Below are 21,463 nucleotides of genomic sequence, written 5' to 3' on the forward strand. Positions count from 1 at the left end.
GTTTGCTTTTCACAGGATGTAGTAGGGATTTGGGTGGAAGAAGGAAACTCTCACAAGCACTGAGTGTCTAGAAAGACTAGCCAAGAAGTTTGTGTGTCCATAACAACAAACTTGACTTTCTGAATCTGCCCAAAGTAGACTTAGCTCTGTTGTTTATTGGGAAAGACATAAACAATTAATTCTCATATAAGAAGATTCCTTCCTGAAAGATTCCAGAGAAACATTGACTTCTCAGGACCTCTCTAAGGCTACTTTATCAGCTTCTATTTGTTTTGCCTCTAGCTGTGTTAGTGTGGATAGACTCCATGTCCAAAGTAATTTACCTTAAATGTCAGAAAGTCATATGGTCTATAAGCATCCTTAAGAATGCATTTATATAGGATGCATCACAAGACATTTATTTTGTCAGGACTTGTTATGGGACACAGTACGGTTTCAATTACCCATATACAGCTGCAGGCATGGAAGCCTTACAGGAAAACTCTTTGGGGAGAGGATTCCTCTGAGTAAGCTAACAAGAGTGCTATAAATATTGAGAGCATTAATATCCTATACTGCAAGCCACAACATTCCTTTTATGGCTGTTGTTCAAACAGTACAACAGGAGAAGGGTGGACCAGGCTGGAGTCGGGAACTATAATACGGTGACTTGACAGAATGAGGCTCAGCCCCAGCTAGCCAGGGAGCTTGACTCCAGCATATCCTGCTTTGATAGGGAATTGCTCATAAGCATGGTTTCTCAAGAAGCTGTTTTCTGAACATTGGCCAAGGGGTCTGTGCTGTCCACCTATACTACGTAAATGAATATTTAAGGGCCCCCAAATACATATGACATGAAACATACATCTGCTTTATTTTATTACAAACCTCCAAACCTAGAAGGTTGTAATGAGGGGGGGAAAATCAAGTTGTTTTTTTTTCAGGCTTGTAGAAGATAATGTCAAGAAACTTGAAACCTATTCCAAGGATTTCCTTTTAGTAAAAGATATTGTAGCCTTTCTGTGTATATATGGGACCTATGAATGGGCCTTTGCATGGTGCAGTCTAGGAGTAGGCAACGTTTTTTGGCTGGAGTGCTGAAAGACCCACAGTGCCTACTGTCAGCATGTCCAAGTCGGGTACCCCCTGACCTCGAGATTCTCCCCTGCCACGACTTTTGATCTTTAACAAAATTGGGGAGGGAGGAGATGTTGCACGAGTAGGTACCTGTGGGAAGGACCACACTGGACCGTTGTCTAATACTGGTGCTTTATTATTCTTAGTCAGGTCTTACTCTCTCTAGGAACACCCGGCAAAGGAGGCAGTTCGTTGGATCTGCCACGGAGACCCCTCGTATATTCTGGGGGATCCTCTTCGTCTGACTCGGACGATAAGTATTACATGTTATCTTAGAGATCAGCCGCTAACTGCCTCATTAGCTGCTGTTTAACGCTGATACCGGGATTCCCTGGCCGCGGATCATGCCGGCGTGCGGAGCGCGGCTCTTTCGCAGTCTGTTTTGGGTTTTTTTGTTCCCCCCCCCCCGCCCCCTCTTGTCCTCTGGTGGGGGATCGGGGTCCTGTTTCTTCAGGGCTGGATTGAGCGTTCCCCCGCCCCCTTTCTCTCCCGGGCAACCCCGAAGTGTCTTGGCCTGGAGCCGTGGCTTTTTGCCGCACCGCTGCTCCGTTCCCTGCAACTCACCATGGAAGCTGGCTCTTTAGGCCAGTAGCGATCCGAGGGGCATATCAATCCCGAAATCTTGTTGCCGTCTGTGAGGGGTGAGTCCCTGTTTCTGAGCCTACCTCTGAATCTCTCACTGCTGGGCTCCTCACCTGCTTCTCTCGGTCTGTAAGTGCCTGAAGGCACCTTCTTCCGGGTCTTCTCCCCTTCTTATCCCTCCTTCCTGAGCCTCATTGGCTCCAGAGGGTGTGGTGCGCCTTTTCCCTGCCGGATGGTAATTATCCTCAGCTGCCGACCCCTCTTAGTAACAGAGTTGCAGCTGTGACTCTGTTACACCTACCTTGGAAGGTGCTGGAGTGCCACCATGCCAGAAAAACAAAATGAGAGCAGGGGGTACACGGCAGGGTGCCCTGCTTGTGCCCCTGCCCTGCAGCCCTGCTCGTATCCCTGCTGCCCCTGCACCCCCCCCCCCCCCCCCCAGGCCTGCTGCCCCTTGCCCCTCAGCCCAGGCTCTGTGGCTATCAGCAGCTACCTAGAACCTGGACCAGCTGCAGCCAGGAGGCTGCAAACAGCTACTGACTCCCAGCCCCAGCTGCCCCCCAGACCCGACTCCGGGCTCCAGGGAGGCAGCAGATACTGGTGATGCTCCCTGCTGTGCTGCCCGCTGCACTCCCAGCCCTGCTACCATCCCCTGGGCCCTCCCAAGCGTAGTGTGTGCAACCCAGAGTAGCAGCGCACAGAGGGACTGCACAGGGAAGTTGTCTGCTGCTGCAAGTTCTGCACTGCCTGGGTCACATTTTTCCTGTGTGCACAAGACCAGTGTGGGCAGTACACAGGGTTGAGTCCCTCGCTGCTGTCCCTGCCTGCAGGGTAAGTGTGGCCAGGGCAACAGGGAGCTCGGAGCAACAGGCAGCTTTCTGTGCCCTGCCGCAGTGGGTAGGATTGCTGGTATCTGCTGTCTCCCCAGAGCCCAGGGCTGGATCTGGGGCTGGGGCTGGGGCCGGGAGGCAGCAGCTGTTTGTAGCCTCCTGGCTGCAGCTGATCCAGGTTTTGATAGCCACGGAGCCCGGGATGCTTGCAGCAGGGCTTCCATCCTCCCAGCCAGCTGCTGGGAGCAGCCCAGGCTCCATGGCTATCAGCAGCTACCACGAACCTGGGCTGGCTGCAGCTGGGAGGCTGCAAAGAACTGCTGCCTCCCACCCCAGCCCTGGCTGTCTCCCGGCCCTGAGCTTGGGCAAGACAGCAGGTGCCAGCACTGCGCCTGTTGGGGCTGGGGCTGTGGGCAGTGTGGGGCTGGGGCCAGAGCCCACTGGCAGCGAGGGGCTGGGGCTGTGGGGCCAGGGCCACCCAGCAGCATGGGGCTGGGGCTGGAGCCCAGCTGTGGGCAGCATGGGGCTGCAGCTGGAGCTGGGGCCAGGGCCCACTGGCAGCATGGGGCTGGGGCTGCAGCCGGGCTGTTGCTAGCACTGGGATGGGGCTTGTGGCAGCACCGGGCTGAGGCCAGGGCCGTGCAGGGCTGGGGCCCATGGCAGCGGTGGTGCCAGCTGGTGCTAGGCCAGGGCAGGGCCAAGGCCCACCAGCAGCATGGGGCTGGGTCCTTCGGCAGCACTGGGATGGGACTGGGTCCCGCACAGGGCCTCAGCCCCAGCCTGACGCTGCTGACGGCTCTGACCTGGCAGTGCCGCTGTGCTGGGACCGTCGGTGGTGGTGAGGGCTAGGGCCAGGCCCACTGGCAGCTGGCACCACTGCCGTGGCTGGGGCCTGGGCCCAGCCCGGCTCCAGCTGGCTGCCGGGGCTGTGTGCAGCGTTGGGGCCTGCGCAGGCCCCGGACCCATACTGACACTGCCGATGGGCCAGGCCTGGCAGCAGCACTGGGCTGGGGCTGGCGGCGAAGGCTGAGGCTGGGCCCGCTGGCAGCAGTACGTGGCTGCGGCCGGGACAGTCGGCAGCGCCCGGATGGGGCCAGGACCTGCACAGATCCACAGCCTCAGCCCTGGCCAGGCAGCGGCTGGGACTGGCGGCGGCGGTAGTGCTGGCTGGGGCCAGGCCTGCCGGCAGCACATGGCCAGGGCTATCAGCAGCGCCAAGATGGGCCGGGCCCCAGCCTCATCCTAGCACTGCAGATGGCCCTGGCCCAGCAGCAGCACTGGGCTGGGGCAGGCAGTGGCGGTGCAGGTGCCGGCCGGGGCCGGGCCCGCCAGCAGTGCCAGGATGGGGCTAGGGCTGGGGCTGGGCCTGCCGGCAGCATGTAACTGGGCCCGCTGCTGGCGTTGGGATGGCTCCGGGGCCCACGCAGGTCTGCAGGCTCCTGGCACTTGATGTCGGCCTCATAGTCGGCAAAGACCTTGAATTTGGTGGGGGTTAGGCAGGGAGAGGGGGTATCAGCACCCCAGACGCCCCGGCAAGGACCCCTCCCACCCCACGGCCTTCCCAGCCAGGTGGGAAAAGGCCCTGGTGGCTCCCTCCCGGCTCCAATCCCTCCCGTTGTGTAGGGATTGTAGTAATCCCTACACAAATCAAAGGGGGCAAGAGGGCGCAAAGGCCCCCATGGCTCACCAATAGCATCTGGGAACATCCTCCAGGAAGGAGGACCCAGGGAACTAAGCTTTTCGAAAGAATTATCCTGGCACATGTCCAGGAAGGGCCAGCAGGGGAGGTTATGCTCGGGGGCAACCAGCATGGGTTCATTAGGGGCAGGTCTTGTCAAACCAACGTGGTGGCCTTCTACAACCAGGTCACCAAGTCCTTGGATGCAGGTGTCGCGGTAGATATAGTCTTTCTGGACTTCAGGAAGGTCTTCGACACGGTCTCTCACCCCATTCTCAGTAAGAAGCTAGGATGGGTCACTAACTGGCTGGAGGGCCGCACCCAGAGGGTGGTGGTGGATGGGTCTTATTCGACCTGGAGGGATGTGGGCAGTGGGGTTCCCCAGGGCTCGGTCCTCGGGCCCGCACTGTTCAACATCTTCATCTGTGTCTTGGATGAGGGGGTAGAAAGCACCCTGTTCAAGTTCGCAGATGACACTAAGATGTGGGGTGAAGTGGGTATGCTAGTAGGAAGGAACAGGCTGCAAGCGGATCTAGACAGGTTACAGGGGTGGGCCGAAGAGAACAGGATGGGGTTCAACACTGACAAGTGCAGGGTAACGCACCTGGGGAGGAAGAACCAGCGGCACACCTACAGGCTGGGGAACTCCCTTCTCACCAGTGTTGAGACAGAAAAGGATCTTGGAGTCATCATCGATGCCAGGATGAACACGGGCCGACAGTGTGGGGACGCGGTCAGGAAGGCCAACCACACCTTGTCATGCATCCACAGATGCATCTCAAGCAGGTCCAAGGAGGTGATCCTCCCCCTCTATGAGACACTGGTCAGGCCATAGCTGGAGTACTGCATCCAGTTCTAGGCACCACACTTCAGGACGGATGTGGCCAATATGGTGAGGGTCCAAAGGAGGGCCACTTGCATGATCAGGGGTCAGCAGGGCAGGCCCTATGAGGAGAGGCTGAGGGACCTGAACCTGTTCAGCCTCCAAAAGAGAAGGCTGAGAGGGGATCTAGTGGCAATCTACAAATTAGTCAAAGGGGACCAGCAGGCATTGGGAGAGTCCCTGTTTCCCTGAGCAATCCCGGGAGTTACAAGAAACAATGGATACAAGCTAGCAGAGGGTAGCTTCAGGCTAGACCATTAGGAAGCACTATTTCACTGTCAGAGCGGCTAGGACCTGGAACCAGCTTCCAAAAGAAGCGGTGCTGGCTCCTACCCTGGGGGTCTTTAAAAGGAGGCTGGACGAACATCTGACCAGGGTCGTTTAACCCCAGTACTCTTTCCTGCCATGGCAGGGGGTCGGACTAGATGATCTCAGGTCCCTTCCGACCCTACCAACTATGAAACTAAGTTTCGTAATAGGTGCCAGTTCTACAACAAATATTAGATAAGTTGCTCTCCAACACAATTTATCTAGCCTTTTAGTTATATATTTTTTTCTGGTCTGACCTTAAGTTTGTTAGTCCACTAGTTTGTTTTTTAGCTTTCCACAGACAATTAATTTAGAACATAATGGCTAGGGACAGAAATTATATGTAAACCAGTACAAGGGATTGGAAACCAGTTCAAATTTGTAACACAACAGAAGTTCATTGCGCATAAACCACTTTCAAAATAGCCAAAACTGGTTTAAGATGAACCTGGATGGATGTAGTATATCAGACTTAACTGATTTAGGTTAAATCCGTTTATTGAACTTCTGTCCTGGATGCCCTCCAGATTCAAGTTAACTCACAGTCCCCCAGCACCCCAGGATGCTTTTCGCCTCCCCCCACAAACTCACGTTTTGCGGGGTTGGCCTTGGCCCAAGCTGTCTTCTCCAGCTGAGCAGGGAGGCGTGCTCTAGCACTCCCTGGCTTCTGGCCTGGGTGTCTGCAGGCATATGCCTGCATTTCTAGAATCAAAAGTGAATGTCTGTTCACTTGCTTATTGGTTCAATTTATGCACCTTGGACTAACCTGTGAAAATTGAATTGATTCAGCCTTGGGCTTTTTGACTGTCTGTATTTAGCCTATAGGTTTTATCCAGGTAACTTGAATGTTAGTTTTGTGGGGAGAGATTAAGGAGCTAGGGAAAACACTGGAAAAGTGATGCCTTTCAGGCAGATAGAAAGCTACTTGTTTTTACCCTGGAATAAAATCCATTTAAAAAAAAAAAAAAAGTAGTTTGTACACACAGGCCATTTGACATTTTCTTTTTGATGGCTTTCCATTTTGAAATTAAATGCTTTCATTTATTTCATTTTGTTCACATTTATACTAGTCACATGACATTCTGGGGAGTACTTTTATTGCAAAGGTTGCTAATTCAAACCATATTCAAATGTCTTGTCAGACAAATGGACTATCTAGTAAGAGTTTCACAATGCAATTAAGATGTACAGTTCTGCTTACTATGTTAACTTGTTCAGCTCTGAGTTATGAGCTCACTGGCTGGACACTGACATTTTAGTAAGTCCCTTTTGTAAATTTTTTAAGTGTATTGTTTTTAAGCAATCTGTGGTGATTGAACTCTCTCAGTACACAGTTGAAGTGTATTATGATTTTGTTTCTTCAGTGTGTATTTTTGCATATTATTTTGCATATTGTGTGATGGTTGCAAAGTATGAACTGAAATAAACTGGTTAACATGAGTATGAAATTCACAATGAAAAGAGCTTTAGTGCATTTTAAAGGAGATTCACACCATTGCTTATATATTCCTTAATTAACTGAAAGCAAGGATCCCTCTTGCAAGTTATAAATATCTTAAAGCAAGCATCTCAGCATTTTGTTGAAAGATGGCATTCTTCTTTAAAAACACTGGTGTGTTCTAATTGCATTTGGATATGTAAAGCATCCGTGGCAGTGTAACTTTGTTCTGTTTTATGATGTGATAATTTATTCAGATTTATTTTTAGTTATAGCACTCATTGTGACACATGCAGAGATGATGCATTAATAATGGAAAGGTAGCAGCAGCAGCATATGGTAGAAGTAACGATTCTTTTCAAGATGAGTGATGCAACTTATGCTTTTTGAAGTATCTCTTACCATGGAGAAAAGGAAAAAATGTGAATAAAATTCAAAACTTTGAATAATAGAAAAAATTATATTGACAAGGTGGAATTCTAAAGTTTTTGGTGTTGCTTCCAGTAAATTGATGATAATCCCAGTGAGAAGGAACACAATTGTTTAATGCTGAATGATTTTGAAAGTTTCTTCAATTGTGTTTTCAGGGTTTCCATCCTGATCTGAAGCAATTGTCAAATTTATTTTTATACTTCTTTCTTCCTAAATACACTGGTGGGCTCACATTAGCAATACATGGGCAAGTTTGAGTGAATGCTATAAAGTCTTTTGTAAGTGATGATTCACCCCATGCTACTTGCTGTTGAAATAGTTAGTTAGCAAAAATAGCTCTATATAAGTAGAATTTTCCTTACTGCGTGTGTTGCAGGTAATTTTCACCCCCTGTAATGAACAATAAAGTGCAGTCTAATAATAGTAATTGCTTAAAAGTTTTCATAATGTCTAATCTGTCATAACTTGTAAATAAGAATCTGATATCTTTTGTGCAGAGTTCATCATCCTGATGTTTGGCTGTATTTTTTATATAAAGGAACTATTTCTTTTGAAGCTTAGACCAGTGAAAGGAGTACATTAGCTTTGAAGATCTGCATCATTTGGTGTAGATGTGTTTGTTTGTTTGTTTGTTTTTTTTTTTTTGAAAAGAAAAGAAAATTGTGTGCGTGTATCAGCTGAAGAACAAAACTGTCCAATCCTCAAGGGTGTTTATAGACATGCTCTGGGAGGTGAGTGCTGTAATTAGTGAGCTGTGCTAATTAAAAGCTCCCAGGCGTCATGTGTATCAGCGTCCCCATGCTAAAAATATGGCGATGGGGTGTTTTGAACTAAAGCTCGTTTGACAAGCTTTAGGTCAAAGTGCCCTGTTGCCATATTTTAGCGCAGGGACGCTGATGCGTGATGCTGGAGGCTGCTGGAGCACGTTAATTTCCATGCTCCAGAAAACTTGATTAATTGATTTACAGCCCCTCGGAGCAGCCTCCCTGCATGTGTGTAAGCACCCCAATAGTCCATTGCATCAGCATGATCAATAGGATGCACATCCCGAGTCTTTGCTTCCCCACCCAATAGCTTGATATATAAAATAAAAAGCTTTTTATATATAAATATAAATAAACAAAAAGCTCTCTTTCAGCTGTGCTGCAGTGCTTTGTGGGTCACCAGGAGGCTGCTGTGAGTCGGTGTAGGGCTGTATATTGTCTAATTTAAAGCTGTTTGTGATAGTTGTTCAGTTCATAGACAGATATGTTTATGTTATGTAAAGAGAGGAATTTTTAATTAGCCTTGGTTTATACCTCTGATTATAATTTCCTGCAGTCCTCCAGTCACTATAGAGTCTTCCAGGATAGAGAGGTTCTCAGGTCCCATAGTCAGTTTCTGAGATGTGTAGGAAAACATCCTTTCTAGAAAGCAGTGCAGGTATTTTAAAGCATTTTATGTATAATAAAAACCCACCTTTTTTTTATAGATTACTTTTAAAAGGGGGATCTTCAACTTGAAGATTATACTTTAATGTTGGAGATTTTTACAATTATACAAGCAGTGCGTAGGGCTGATGCATACGAGTTTATTTTGCATTAATGTTTTAATTTGTGCTTTTGCATAGACTTCAGCATAGTAACTTTCACAGTATGCCCTGGAGAGTAAGCTAAATTCCAGTCTTGCAAGCCCTTGTCTGTGCTTGACTTTACATACAAGTCATGTCACTGAATTCAGTGCGACTACTTTCTGCACAGGTTGAAAGCGGGTAGGAGTTTGCAAGATGAGGATTTCAGAACTTCTCTATGTACACGAGTCTTTCTGCCAGTAGCGAGGGGATGAAGAAATAAGCATTTGCAAAGGTAGAACTGTATGATTGCTAAACTATAAAAAAAAAAAAGAAAAAATAGGCAATGGGTTCTTGGAAGAAGGTGGAACCCCTGAATTTATTTTTAATTGTTTTAACCTGTGTACATTTTAAGGTGATAATGACTTCTGAAATGAAAAGCATTTACTTTGGGATTTGGCTGAATCTTGGTACTACCAGGCAAAAATAGTTTGTTCTCTCTGAAACCTGGTCTGAGAGAGAGAGACTAAAAAATAGAGGTGCACTGATACATTAGTCCAATTATCAGATTGGCACCGATATAAAGAAAATTGATCACATCAGAAATCGGCCTGATGTGGCCGATAGCTTGGCTGATAAATGCCTGTGCATGTGCACAGCCTCAGCACGGCATGTAGGCAATGAGGAGCACAGCCCGGCAGCTTGGAGAGCTGCGTGCAGCGGGGAAGTCTGGTGTGGTGGGAGGAAAGGGGTGTGGGAGGGCAGATCAAGGCCCTCATGGTAAGGGAGGAGTGGAGCAGAGGCTAGGGCAAAGGCGGGCGGGTCGGTCACGGGATGGAGCCGTGGCTCCTGGTTGTCCTTACCAACTGTATGCAGCTCTCCAAGCTGCTGGGCTGATATCAGATATTGGATCATTATTGGCTGATATGCCTCCTTAAAAATAGTCTATCAGTATTGGCCCCAAAAATCTCTATTAGTGCACACCCAATAAAAAAGTGAAATAAACTATTTGTGTAGCCTTTGAAAAATTTTAGATATTTGAGTTGGGAAAGTGGGGTGTCCTTTTTTTAAGTTGCCCTGGATCAATGAAGCTTTAGGTGTTAGATCATAGCCATTTTGCTAAATATTATCATACATAAGTACCCAAAAGTTTTGCATTAATTTTTCTTTGTTTTTGCTTTCAAATACTGTTCTGCTCTAACCTTTGCTCTAAACTTTAAATCGTGCATTCCTGAGAGTAAACTGATCATGTTCCCAATGGAAATTTCAGGAATACTTGTGGCTATTTTCAAAATGTGGAAATCTATTTATATTTTTTCCACTTGTTTTTCTTCTTAGGTTTTGGCACTGATTGCATTCATCTGCATAGAAACCATCATGGAATGTTCCCCGTGCGAAGGCCTTTATTTCTTTGAGTTTGTGAGCTGTAGTGCATTTGTAGTTACTGGAGTTTTATTGCTTATGTTCAGTCTAAATCTTCATACAAGAATACCACAGATCAACTGGAATCTTACAGTAAGTTCACATCCAAATATTCAGTTCGTAAAAATAACTGTAAATATATTTGAAGTTTTTGTTCTTTCTTTGCTTCCTTTCTGTTACTGAGACATGGGATCCTGAATAAATGTGTTTAAGATCCGTAAAGATTATATCTCACTCATGCTCAGTTTGAGTACCCACTGCATATTCTGCCTTTTGAAATGCAATGAGATCATAGAATATTAAATTAAACTGGAACTGTGTTTACTAGGCATTCCTTCACCTCTGAAGGAAGGCCTTCCTCACAGTGTAAGTGAGGTGAGAAATGGTTCATAGCTCTGTAACAAATGCTGTCAAAGACTTGGGAATAGATTTTTGTTAATCAAGTATATTGGAATAAAATAGTATAAATAGGGAATAATATGTGTAATTGGAGGCTGGGGGAATGGCGTATGTCAAGTCTGTTTTTTAAAACGAATATGGTCTCTATATTACAACACAAAAATAGTGCCAGGAAGAAAAGAAATCAGGTGTGTGGATTTTGTGACATGCACGGATGCTGTGTGAACCCCTGACTGGCAACACGCAACGTTCAGATAGACAGGAAGGCTTCGGGGAAAGAACTGCCGGCAAGGCACATTCCTTTCGTATGAATCTTCTCTTCCTTATTTTCAAACCTTGTTGCCTAAAAAGAGTCAGCATATGGGTCCTTTAGCACTAAATATGTATTAATTTGGGGGAATCATGTCTATCTGACTCATTTGAGCTCATCTGCCTATATATTTTGGGCCCCTGCTTTGCCTTGCCACTGTAATAGTAGTCTAGTAACTGCTATCTTGGTTCTAGATGTCATCCTGTAGGCTAAGTAAATAATCCCTGTCAAACTTTGCATGTGACATTTTACAGTAAAATGTGAAAATATATGCAGGTAACTGCATATGGTCTTAATTGTCCCCTAATAGTCAATGTATATCTTTGGTACTTATAGTATACAGCCTTAATGCTGTTTTCTTTGCTTCAGACTTGATTTGGAACTCATTTTGATGCTTTTCTTAAATTCTGACAGCTATTTTAGGAATTCTGCAGACTTTCACATTTTACACAGTTCTGTGTATTATAACAAATTTTGTTGCTTCTAAAAAATGTATTTGGAGAACCATTTTCCCATATATAGTTGTATTGGTTTGGGGACCTGTTAATCATAACTGGGGGGACATTTCCTTGTATGAAGGCTGCAATTAGAAAGATGTTGGAAATTAAATAGAACATTACAGTCAGAGGCTACTATAGCAATGCAGAGATGCAAATACACAAGTCTGACACTTTTCTTTAAAAAATAAAAAAAAATAAAAAAATTGGAGTACTTTATGGTGTCGTGTTTCTTTCCTAACCTTTTTATATACCCCTACCTGGGCAACAGATTGCCTACCCAAACTGTTCATTCTCAAATAATTCTAGAAATTAGAAAGGAAAATTTCTAGGTCATCTAGCCCACTCTCCTGGGGTCCACACAGTACTGTTACTTATAGTACTTGTATTAAAATTAGACTTCTTTCTACATCAATTAATTGATGCCTCAGGCTTTTACAGTGGGGGTCACAAACATAATGAATGTGGATGTCTGTGTCAGTGAAGGAACAGCACATGCTGTTAATAGGGTTATCTTAATTTGCTATACAGAATAAGTCAGGACTGTGTAACTGTGGTCTTTTAATAATCTCTTTTAATTAATTTTTGGGAAAAGTGGGTATTTGTTTTAACCCCTATCTATTCTTCAAGTACTATTCTAACGCCCAGAGGTTATGATACAGAGTTATTTCTTTTCATCCTTTCCCCTGTTTTACTGTCCTAACTTGAACAAGTGTCAGTGATCCTCACTAGTTGCAGTAATGTTTGGTACAAGAAGAAAAATACTAACTGGGTTCTGTCTGACTTCCTCTACTGATGATACAAAGCATTGCTGTCTGCTGGCATCTAGCACAGATATATGTACATATTACATGAGCCAACACTTTGTGGCTTTTACCTGTCAGCCATTTCAGCATTAGTGTTTTGTTTTCATCCTAATTAGCAGGGATCTGGGTTTTCCATTTGCCAAGGGGAAAAAAAGGAGTAAAATGTGTCCTTTTTCTCTTTCTAAGAAGAAAAACAGAGGAAGCAGTGGGTTTCCCCTTGCAGGCTAGCAGAATTCCAGCCTGCAAGGGACTGGGGTGAGTGGGAGGAGGATGATCAGGCAGGGGGCACCATGTGCGCACGCACACATGCACATGGCAGCCAGGCATTTTGGAGAACAGCTCCATGCAGGTAAGTAGTGGGGAGTATTGAGGCCACCATAGGGAGGGATATCAGTTGAATAAAATACAACATTGTATTCAACTGATATATCTATACTGAGATATAGCTATATCTATAGTGGTGTTTCATTTTAATAATGGATAAACATGGATTTTAGGTGTTTTAATAAGAGAATTCGTGATTTTTAAACAGAAAAAAACCCAGGCTTCTTGCTAATTAGACACTCAGCTGTCCTTCTAAATGTTCTTGAGATTACATGCTATATGAAAAGAGATGGGGACTGCTTTAGCTAGAAAAGGATCTGTTGTAGAGATCTAAAAATGTTTATTTGTGACAATAAGATAAAAGAATGGATCAGTCATTCCTCTGTTAGGTTGGGTAATGTTTGATTATCCTGAGGTGTGAGAGCTGGGGAAACTGATGGTGCAGATTCCCATTTCCCTTTGTGACACAGCTGAAATGGATCTGATTCTGTAAGGATACTTGCAAGCAGCGTCCAGGAAGGTGGTGCACCTTGCAGCATATTTCGGTACATGTTCCAGATGAGCTAATTTAAATAATAAACATCAAAAACTTTTCTTTACAGTTGAAATAAATCCCTAACAACAAAATGGCTTAGCATAAGCTTTGGTGCTTGAACTTTGTCTTGGCAGCTGGAATTTGAGGAAGGGTCTCGCTTCTGCAAAACTATCTTGAAGGGCATAATACCATGGGGCAAAAGGTTACAAGACCAGGAGTGGGAAACCATATAAGCCAAGTAGTTCTAAAAGATTTGCACTTGGCTTCTTTGGCACATAGACTCAGTAATAGAAACTTGCTCTCTGTCCCTATAGAGCAGGGGTAGGCAACGTTTTTTGGCCAGAGTGCCGAGAAAACCACAATGTCTACCTTGTAAGGTGCTGGAGTGCCGTCACGCCACAAAAACAAAACTGGGGCAGAGGGGGTACGTGGCAGGATGCACTGCATATTTAATACTATTAATAATCATTAATGTTGCTTCTTTTTATTTTTATTTTTTTTACAGTAAATAGAGAGCTGGTGTCAGGCGGGGAGTGGTGGCTGCCCCAGGGCTCCGCTACTTGGGCCGCAGCAGGGGGCTCAGCAGCACTAGAGTGGGGGCCCAGCCAGCCTACACAGCTCCACAGGGATGGGGCGCAGCCACTCTGCCCACAAAGGGACACTGCTTGGCTGGGTCAGGCTCAGGGGGCTCCTGCTTGGTCTCTGTGTGCCGGGTGCAGTGGGAGTGGGAGTGGGAGCTGCAGCCGCAGGCTGTTCCCTGGGCTTGGGGAACAGCCAGTGCTCAGGGCCAAGCAGCCGGGAGCCTGCAGCACAGCGGCTCTGCAGTGCCTGCCTCAGCCCTGGCCCCTTGAGGGGAGCTGCGGGTGGGCAAGGCCAGGACCCGGGCAGGCTGAGGCAGCTGCAGTGGCTATACCCAGGTTCCCGGCGTGTCCTGTGGCCAGGCCTCTCCACCGGGGATGGCTCTGCCCTGCCTGCACTGTGCTCAACATTCAGGGAGGCCTGTCCTGGAGAGGGAAGTCCCCTGAGCCCAGCATTCTGCCCCAGCCAGGCAGCATCCCCACGTGTGCAGGGTGGCTGCGGCCTATCTCTGCAGAGCTGTCCAGGCCCCACCATGGGTGCCGTTGAGCACCCCACCTGCCCGCCCACCACAGCTCGAGCCTGCAGAGCCCCAGGGCAGCCCCCACTTCCTGCCCAGCCCCCACCCTCCTAAGAGCCCAACCGGGCTGGCTTGCCTGCGGCGCCTCCCCCCATGCCGCGCAGACCCTGTCCCGATCTCTCAGCCCCAGCACCTGGCACCTCAGTGCTGCCCTGGGTGGGACAGGGCATCTGCCTGCCTGGGCAGCTCCCTTCAAGGGCCAGCCAGGCTGGAGGGTGCAGCCTGAGAGCAAGGGGTGGGGGCAGTAGAGCACAGACAGCGTCCCTACCTGTGTTGTTCTGGCTCCACCCCGGTGCCTGGCACGGTGCTGGGACTTGTGGCTGCACATGAGAGCCAGGAGCAGCAATTAACCCCCCCCCCCCCCCATTTCTTTGCATGCCTCCCGGCGTGCTGGGAAAAATATCTCTGCGTGCCACTAATGGCATGTGTGCCGGGGGTTGCCGACCCCTGCTATAGAGGCTGATTGTCAGAAGAACCACTGGAGTTCTGCAGTAATTTCCCAGTGGTTCCGTGTCTGTCAGAACTAAGGAAAATCAAAATCTCCCCAGTACATATGGGGATGATGAATGTTCAGTGGCGGGGAGCCCAGGATGCTTGCAGTTTTAACAAAAACTCCTGGATCCAAACAGGCTCTTTGTGGTTTTGTTAAATGTGTCGCATTTAAAATTCTGTTTTCAGTAGACTGGAAACATTGATTTGACTCCATCACAGAAGCTGCAAAAATGTTTTGGTATATGTGATTTTGAGCATAAAGAATTCTTCCACCAGAACACTTACCATGTTTTCTATTGATTGATCAGATTCTGGTTGAATCTATTCATATAATTGTATAGGTCTAAAACATAAGGGCCAGCAACGCTAGAGTGGTGTGTATTGGGGTTTTTGAGCATGTTTCTGAACTGTAAGACTTGCATTAAATAACTTGCTTTATGAAGGTTTTTTTAAACATGAATGTAGGTTAAATCTTCTAATTTCCTGAAAACTTACTTTATCAACTTTCTATTTTATGAAAAGATACAGAGATGAGTTCATTTTGCATACAAATGTTCAAGCAGATCTCACCAAAATAACTGATGTAGTTCTAAACAAACTGTTTTACTCTCTTGGCCTTGGCATAATTGCAGAGGTATAGCTTAGACACCTGCATGGAGGAAACTTTTTTTAACAGTCCTGGTTCTTTCTAGCTTCCTTAGATACTGAATAGGGATATTGAAAAAATTATATATAGGTGAATTTTTTCAGTGTCCAGTGTAGTGTGTGTGTGTGTGTCCATGTCCCAAATAAAGTGATCAATAAAGCAATGTCAAAGACATTAAAATAACACTTCAGCAGAATTCATGGGCAATGTTTTTCTGGTGTAAGAATGTGTTGTAGTTGGGCTGTCTCCACGTCACACTGCATGTGAAGCTGATAAAAAGAAAATATTTAACATAGACACCAGCCATGCCACCAACATTTGATAACTAGTAGTGTTTGCAACATAAAGACAGTAATGTGCTTCAAGAGTGGAAACCCTTGGCAGAGGAGGAGGTAAGGAAAGCAGAGAATGGCCTGAAGAGTAAGGTTGAAAAGACTAAGAGGGATTAAAAGACTGAACAAGGTGATCTTTCTGAGATGGAAGATAGGTGGAAACAGAAATATTTAGTTAAAAACGGCCCTCTTTCAGATAGATTGAAAGTACTCCTTTGAGCAATGCTTGTACTAATGTCCAGAAGTAGTAGGAATCATAGATGATAAGTCTGAAATTGCCAGATATTTTCCAATGCTGAAAATCCATGTCTTTTTCTGCCCTTCAAAGTGTGGCTTAGTACATTTGGAAGTGATTCATTTGGGGGGTGCCTTACAATGGCCTGATCTCTCAGAATGTGTCAAATATCCAAAATTACTAGTTCATTCCTGGAAATATAGCTCATTAACTGCTTTGATAAGGGTAGGACAGCATCCCACTAGAACACATTTCTAAAATGAACCCTTAATTCTTTTGGTAACATAATCCAGTAATTATAAATAGATGCTTTGTTGCATGTGTAAAAAATAAATAAATGTTGGGAGGAGGTGGAGATTTGAATTCTTACATAACTGATTTGGTTCTTTCTAGGATTTATTTTTATTTCACAAACCATATTTCCATTAGTAACCAAGCTAGAAATGATCACACGATGCTAAATAACATGACTACAAAGTGAAATTATGGGGGAAACAAGGGAGATTGGATACAGTGGATTGCTTGGAATGTATATAAAACTTCAAATTGATAGCTACATGCAGGGAAAGGAAGAAAGCAGCCCAAAGATTGGTAGTCTGCAAAGATTAGAAACATGGGACACTGAAAATGTAGCTGAAAGGAAATGTTATTTTTGAGCTCTCTGTTTTGCAGAAATTTGCTTGGAGAGTGGCAGACTCAAACTTCTGTAACCAAATTATGACAAAAATGTGCCACTGAAATGTCCAGGTTCTTCTTCACATTATATGCATTCAGATAAATATTGGAATAGTTGAGTGGAATTATTGGATTTCAAGAAACAAGTGACAAAAGGAGGGTCATTATTTTTAAGGATGTACATTGGCCGATACTGATCTGATTTCCAATACAGCTGCTTCCAGCTGATAAGTCTGCTGGGGTGAGAGGGGAGCAGGGAGGGAAGGAGTGTGGGAGGGCAGATCAGTGCCCCCCACGGTGAGGGAGGTAGTGGAGGTGGGGTAGGTGCTGCCCAGCCGGGGCAAGGCAGTATGGAGCCGAGGTAATCTGGGGGGAGGGGGAGGGGTGACTCCTGCTGCTTGCCTGGGAGGGCATGGGGGGGTGGCGTGCACCCCTGGATTTGTGTGGGGCAGGGCAGGGTGGACTGCAGCTGCAGGCTGGGGCCAGGGGCCACATTGTGCTCGGGGTGGGTGGTGGCAGTGTTGGGAGGAGGATTACAGAGGGGGCTGCAGCCTCCCATCCCCTTTAGGCTGTAGTTCCTTTTCCCCTGTCTATGCTTGACACCTAAAGGTGGAGGACTTTGGGATGACTCGCTGCTGTTAGCTCTCTAGGTGCTATTTGCATTGCCCTTCTCTCCTGCTTGTTATCCAGTCCAGCTTCAAGAAGTGAGAAAAAGACACAAAAATACAGTTTAAAGTAAAAACCCATAGTCTTAATGTTTGCCCATGGAAAGATTAAAGGTTGAATGATGATTTTATTGGAGGCCCCTAAGTGCACCCTGCGGTCATTTGGAGCTGACAGATTTTTTTTTTTAATGGTGGCCATCCTTGACAGAACCAGCTGATTAGCAAGGCTGTGGCCATTGGCTATGGAGTAGCAACTGACTGCAAACTCTGTGATTCATCATTAAGGATAATTGATGCCCTGTGTAATGGGCTTAGTAAACTGGCAAGGAGCGTAGCTCTGTCTTGAATGGATAATAATGTGCCAAATATTTTGGGAGATGCTCTGTTATGTGAGCTGGCTTGACATGTTTTATCAGCAAAAAGTCAGCTGCATAATTCCCCACTCAAGCTTGAACTGAGTAATGAAGTTGATTCTCCTTATTGTAACTTTGTATGGGTAAAGCACATTGTGTTTATATCTATTGGATATAAAAATGTTTTTTGTTACAGATTTAGCATGTTGTCCTGCCCATTAACTAGCCCTCCATGAGTGTCCTTTTAAGAACCCCCTAGATCTGTGCTTAATGTGGCAGAAAGGAAGACATTTTCAATGGGACTTCTGTGCATCCAGTATTGTTATGATCTATTGCTTGTACAGAACTACTGCTACATAGAACAGGATTTGACTTTTCCTGTATGGCTTCCAAAAGAGTGGCAAACATTTGATTGCTGGTCATGCTCACCATTGTCCCCTAGTACGTCCCTCTTTTGTCTGTATACATCTGTTATCTTATGCTTAGATTGTAAGCTCTTTGTAGGCAAGAACCATCTTTGTTTTGTGTTTTAGAAAACATCTACTGCAAATGGGGTCCTAGGGAAAGTTTTTAGTCACTAGAGTAATACAGTTCATTACTTTAGAGGTTATTCTTTCTTCTATTCCCCTGCTAGCCAGCCTTGCTGAAATTCAGCTAAAAAATGAGTCTACCTCTATCCACCCTTTTCAGGTAATGGTCCACCTAACTACTAATATTTGTCCCTCAAATGGATACAAAAATGTGATAGTAGGAAGTATGTAGTGCAAAGAGGGTTTGAAAAGTGAAGAAAAAAGGTTTTAAAAATATAGCACTCTGGCATTTCTGTTTTGTCACATTGAGTGTGCGACTCTGTCACAGTTTAGCTGTACTTTTGATTCATGAAGCTAAATAGATTAGGGAATGATGGAATAAATTACATGAATAATTAGGAAGTGCCAGTAAATCGCAATCTAGAGCAGATGTGATCTGTACCCTAGACTTTACTCTGTGTTATGGATGGCAGCTTTGTACAGAGTTTTATGGCACAGCATACTGTCTCATGAGGCTGCTGTAATTTCAGCCGAAATTCTTTTATCTGTGTGATGTGGCTTTACTTTGTCTATAAATATATCAGTAAAAACTTTCAGCCACATCATGGCCAGATTTGAAACTGCTCATCTTTTTCTGATTAGTTTATTCTCTCTTATTGTCACGGTCACTGGGTTTGTCATAATACTAAAAAATAAATAAATAAATAAATAAATACTTTCCAGGAATATCTTTTTGCCTTTTGAATTCTCACTCTTGTCTGGGATCTAGGTCCTTCAAAGCAGTTGTATCATGTCAAAGTTTGAGAGTGCCATATTTTCCTCATGTATTGGCCTGGCTTTGTTGTTGATTTGATTGTGATGGGATTATAAAGCCCTGCCCTTTTATTGAAGTTTGCAACATTACCAGCATGTACCCCAACATCAGCGATCCAGTTTTGCTCCTCTATTCCCCTACACAAATCCATTTTCTACATTAACAGGAGTTTTTATTTTAAAGCATGAGCAGTTGGAAAGTTTAAGAAAACAATAAAGTTTAAACATCACACAAGGGTTAATTATAGCAATAGATTTTGGTAACAAGGAGAATGAAAACTCCGAAATAAGAATAGTAGGCTGGGATTAATATTGTTTTACTACTTTAAATGTGAATTGGTCCCATATTGGTAAGAAAAGCCTGACAACTTCTGAAAAACAGAAGATACCAGTACTTGTTTCAGACCAGTGGTTCTCAACCGTTGCAGTCCTAAAGCACACTCCACTGTTTCTGAATTCACAGGACCCAACATGAGGCCAATTCACAGGACCCAACATGAGGCCAACTCTTCTGTATCATAACTAGTGCAGGTGGGGAGGGAAGTGTGCTGAGAGCAGAAGAAGAGTAGGGGGTGGGGGGGGGGGGGGGAGGCAGTCTTTTCTGCTACTGTGGGCTCACCCAGGGGTTGCAGGCTCGCTGTTAGGACCCTGGGCAGAATCCTCATGGTTAGCTCCCTTCACCCTCTTTATTAACCTCTTGCAGGTGCTGGTGATCTGCATGTAGATCATGGCTGTGAAAGGATTAACACAGTAGCTGTTGCCACACAGCAGAGGGGTGAGGGAGCCAGGTTGCAAGGGGCATCCTGCAAGAGAACAGCCCATCCCAGTGAGTCCAGGGCACAGACCCCTGTTTTCATCCCTGACCTGCTCCCCCTATCTCCATTTTGGCTGCAGCCAGACAAAACTTTTCCCCTTGCCTCTGGTTCCAGGAGGGGCTGGAACTGTGGCAGGCAGGCTGGGAAAGGCGGTGGCAGAGGGGCATCTGCTGCAGCTGTCTTGGTTCTGGCTTACCCCTCCTGGAAACAAAGGTGTACTGGACAGTTCCACATGGCAGCGGCAGTGGTACCAGCTCTGTGGCACCCTTGAACAGCTCCCTGTTTGAGAAGCAGTGCTTTACACAACGTCTAATTGCAACTACCTTTCCCAGGTTGGGCTTGTTGAAGATAGGCCAGTCTCCTTGTCTGCTGTATGCTGCATTGTTTGACACAGAAAATCAAGTTCATAGAGTTTAATGGGGATTCTTGAATAATCTAGTTTGTGGTGTATCACAGGCCTTTGATTTTTTTTTTTTTTTAATTTTATATTTTTTTTAATCATCTGGCTAGGTCTGATGTCAGCATATTTTTAGAAAAGAAAGATTAATGATTGGATTCCAAACTAACATGTAGGCTCATTAGTTGAATTGTATGTATTGATGAAAGTGTTTCTATAGTAGAAGTTTGGGTTTCTCTAAATCTAGACGTCTGAGTATATGTTTTTTGGGACCTATGTAAATAAGTATGGTATTTTTCCTTTTCGTTTGTGTGTGCTTTCTCAACCTCCCCTTCTCATTATATGTAATATAAAATTACGTACGTACGTACGTACGTGTGTGTGTGTGTGTGTGTGTACAATACAGACGCCCATTATTCTTACAGTGCCGTAGGGTGTGTAGTACTTCATAGACAAATAGAGACTGGCACTAGAGAGTGTGCAATCTAAATATTTGTGAATATTTTCTAGATAGTGCATGAAAAATTGCTGTGGTTTGAAAAAAGCAATAGTTTGAGGGAGTATGAGATTAGTATTATGGTTAATTAGTTGGAATGGAGCAGCTTTCTTTTAACCTCAACTCTTCTAGGACAGTTTGATACACTTTTTGTAGTTGTACTTATTTTGTGCTTCTCATTACTAGTTAGAAACTGGTACAACATATGGAATCCACCACAATGATTTACTATGAGCCTAAGTAACATGTTAATTTGTGTCTGTCATGCTGCGTGTGCAAGTCATTGCCATCTGTTGCATAAAAGATAAATGTCATAAAAGTTGGATGGCTTTGAAGGTTCTGTTCTGATACTTTATCAATTAGGGTTAAAAAATGGTTGCATGTTAATTTCTGGTAACCTTGTTTTCACAGGATATGGTCAACACTGGACTCAGCACTTTCTTCTTTTTCATTGCATCTGTTGTACTCGCTGCTTTAAACCATAAAACTGGAGCAGAGATCGCTGCTGTGGTAAGAAAATAATTTAAATTTCTTTACTCTTGATGGTTACTTCTCATCAGAACTAAAGAGTGACTCTCCCCACCCACTGGCTATATTAGTGTCTGTCACTCACTCTTCTCTCTAGACCAGGGGCAGACCATTATTTTGGGTGGAGGGCTGCTTAGTGAGTTTTGGCAAGCCATCGAGGGCCACATGACAGGCAGCCAGGGGCAGACGCGTATTAATTTTCTAAAATTTAGGGACTCTG

General features: G+C 45.3%; 1 protein-coding gene across 2 annotated transcripts in view; it reads left to right on the forward strand.

Annotated features, from left to right (window-relative positions):
- The window catches only part of CMTM4 (CKLF like MARVEL transmembrane domain containing 4), a 66,536-nt gene that overhangs the window by 33,944 nt on the left and 11,129 nt on the right, over nt 1-21,463 (forward strand). For both annotated transcript variants that reach the window (XM_006269825.4, XM_019492911.2), the window contains exons 2-3: nt 10,156-10,332; nt 21,127-21,225. In XM_006269825.4, the coding sequence (XP_006269887.1) occupies nt 10,156-10,332; nt 21,127-21,225 (276 nt within the window). The remainder of the gene's footprint in view (nt 1-10,155; nt 10,333-21,126; nt 21,226-21,463) is intronic.

Source organism: Alligator mississippiensis, chromosome 10 (assembly GCF_030867095.1).
Source record: "Alligator mississippiensis isolate rAllMis1 chromosome 10, rAllMis1, whole genome shotgun sequence".
NCBI lineage: Eukaryota > Metazoa > Chordata > Crocodylia > Alligatoridae > Alligator > Alligator mississippiensis.